Source organism: Cibotium barometz, chromosome 1 (assembly GCF_041138505.1).
Source record: "Cibotium barometz isolate CiBa-2024 chromosome 1, ASM4113850v1, whole genome shotgun sequence".
Lineage (NCBI taxonomy): Eukaryota > Viridiplantae > Streptophyta > Polypodiopsida > Cyatheales > Cibotiaceae > Cibotium > Cibotium barometz.
The window spans coordinates 77,573,376-77,576,324 of record NC_141046.1 but is presented as its reverse complement, the minus strand read 5'-3'; the positions used below and the strand labels follow the sequence as shown (position 1 = coordinate 77,576,324).

General features: G+C 47.0%; 1 protein-coding gene across 1 annotated transcript; it reads left to right on the top strand.

Moving 5' to 3' along the window:
- The first annotated feature begins 485 nt into the window (after positions 1-485).
- LOC147642450 (protein EXORDIUM-like 2) lies at positions 486-1,673 on the top strand. The gene has a single exon (XM_086780303.1). It carries the CDS (start codon positions 634-636, stop codon positions 1,651-1,653), a length of 1,020 nt encoding a protein of 339 aa, XP_086636429.1. The 5' UTR covers positions 486-633; the 3' UTR covers positions 1,654-1,673.
- The last annotated feature ends 1,276 nt before the right edge of the window (positions 1,674-2,949 follow it).

Genomic DNA, 2,949 nt, shown 5'->3' with positions numbered 1-2,949 from the left:
TCTTAAGATTTCAAAACCAGACTGCAGAGTATTTAGTCAAAATTCAACTATCTAGATATTTTATCCCATATCCTATCTTGATTGGGAAGACTTTGTTAGTATGTACGGACTAGAAGTTACCTTTATAGGGGGGGAAATACTTACGTTAGAGGAAGGCGATTTAAATTAAAATAAAGGAGCTAGAAACGACCCGTAGTTGAAATAAGCTAAGCTGGCAGACACGACCTTAGAGGACGGCGATTTAAATTAGCTAGAAACGAGTTGATATAAGCTAAGCTGGCAGACACGACCTAGATGATATAAAGCTAACCTGGCCACGTAGAGGAGGGCGTTGGAGTGATCTCGAGGAATTACAGGAAGGATTTTGGATCTGACGCTGTTGCCCAAGGGGAGACCATCGCTGTTGCGATGGGCTCGTTCCCAGAAACTTCTGCTGCTCGCTTCCATTAACACAGCTACCCTTTATATATCACAACCAACTCTGGTCGTATTACTACACAAAGCGATCTTGTCTCGTCATTGCACTAGTCAGTCACAAGCTCTCCAAGAGTTCTGCACACGGCTCCACCCGATTACTAGCTCTGTCCTCTGTATTTTCTCGCGTTGCCACCCCATCCACTCATCCTGCAGTCCATGGCTTCAGCTCCAAGGCCCGCTGGTGATTGCTTAACAGCCTCGTGTGTCTGGATCTCCTTATATATGATTTGCCTTGTTGCCAGCTGCTCGGCGTTATCCACCGCAAGACCTTTCCGACCTTCACTGCTCTCCGCCCCAGCTAGAAAGCTGGTGCTTGTGCCCACAGCACCCCTTGTTCTATCCTACCACAATGGCGCTCTGCTCACCAAGCCCCTCCAGCTCAATGTCTTCTTCTATGGCTCCTTCACGACCTCGCAGCAGGCCATCGTCGCAGACTTCATCTCGTCTTTGCGGGGGAGCGTCAAAGGCAGCACGCCCACCGTGGCCCGTTGGTGGAAGACCACTAGCGCCTACCGCGACAACGCCAATGCTGGCGTGGCGGCACGCATCAAGCTGGGCAAAGTGGCGTCTGACACTTCCTGCAGAAAGGGAAAGAACCTCAGCAAGCTCGATATAGCCTCTCTCGTGGAGGACTCCATCGCTGCGGGTGTGTTCCAGGCCAGACCCAACACCATGTACCTTCTGGTGACGGCGGCGGACGTGGTGGTGGAGGACTTCTGCATGAGCTCCTGCGGCTTTCACAGCTCGGCCAATACGTCTTCTACAAGCACCAAGCTGCCATTTATATGGGTGGGGAACGCGGGACAGCAGTGCCCGGGTTACTGCGCCTGGCCCTACGCCGTGCCGGAGAACGGGCCCCCCGGCGCGCCCCTCGTGTCGCCTAACGGCGACGTGGGCATGGAAGGCGTGGTGATTAACGTGGCCGCCTTGCTGGCAGGAACCGCCACCAACCCTTTCGACGGCGGCTACTTCCAGGGCGACCCCACAGACCCGCTCGAGGCCGCCACCGCCTGCGCTGGCATCTTTGGCAGCGGCCACTACCCCGGCTACCCAGGAAACCTCATCCTCGACCACGCCTCCGGCGCCAGCTACAACGCCCTTGGGACCAACAACCGCCGTTTCCTCCTGCCCGCCATGTGGAGCCCCGCTACCCTCGCATGCCACACGCTGCTATGAGATTGCACCAGCTGTCAAAAATTTTGTACATAATACATTTACACTGATCTTTTTTTTAATGAGCATGTTCTCTCATGATCTAGAATGTAACTCCGAGTCCAACAGGATTGTTCTTATCATGGTCATGGATAATAATTCTTTATCTCGCATGGTCAAGTTGTATGGTATCCATGATTCCATCCCTAACATTTTCATAATTTTGAGTCTCCAAAACCTTGCTTTACTTATTCTATTTATTAATACATTTAATGTGATAAATGTACTAAGTCTCCATCCTTTGCTCCCACTTGGCCAACTCACTCCGTCATCCTTCACTCCACCGCACTATCACTATCGCCTCGCCCACCATTGCTCAATCCTTTTCCCCCACTTGGTCAACTGACATTGTGAGTGTTCCCTTGTCCTCCAAGCTCCTTCGGGCCACCATCTCATCGTTCTAATAGTCACCCTCCTTCGATACTCGTTTACCAACCCTACCTTGCCACAAGAGAAATAAGAAAGCTAGTAGTGACATGGATCCACTTCTAGGAAAATAGAGAAAATGGAGACTTGCAAGGAAATATATTATTCAACCCAATCAATTCATCAAAACCACAAGTTCAACATATTCAAGAATTGAATAAATAACATGTAAAATACTTAGTTCATGAAAATGACGTGCAATCTTTTCCTCTCATGTGTGTGGTCTCTCCCCACACATGAGAATTTACGTAATTTTCCATTTCAAAATAGACCATAGCCTCCAAAAATATAAAAGGTGCTTTTACTTGCATGGCACTCTCTTATCCTCAAAATAGAGTATCCATAAATTGAGGCTAGGACTAAAGCATATCCAAAAATATTAAAGTTAAAGTCTAAGCTTGATAAATCTAAGGTTTCAAAAATAAAGTAGCTTTCTTTGTCTTTAGGTGTCTTTCTGATTGGAATACACAGATGTCTCCTTCATCCTTGCATTGGAAAGTTTTATAGTTTTGATCAGAATGTTCAAGGCTGTGTCTTCAGCAACTTCTAGCAGTAGGATAAATGCCCTTTCATCAACCTTTCCATGCATACATGTGATTGTCTACAACATTTGTTCATCATACATGGATTTAAGCTATTTGCATAAATGCATATGTAGGTATCCAAACTGTCTGTAAATTTATCAATCTTGGACTGATTCAGACCATTCTTGCTAAACATTCATCAATATTTGCTTGCAATTGCCCTGATTTCAGAAAGATTTATAATTGTTTGAAGCAAGATCTGTCAGTTCCTGCAACTCTAATGTATAGCAGTAGAATCCCTTGGTGTAAA

Bases quoted from the DNA above. Each gene is read 5' to 3' on its own strand.
- LOC147642450 (XM_086780303.1), top strand. From the start codon at position 634: ATGGCTTCAGCTCCAAGGCCCGCTGGTGATTGCTTAACAGCCTCGTGT.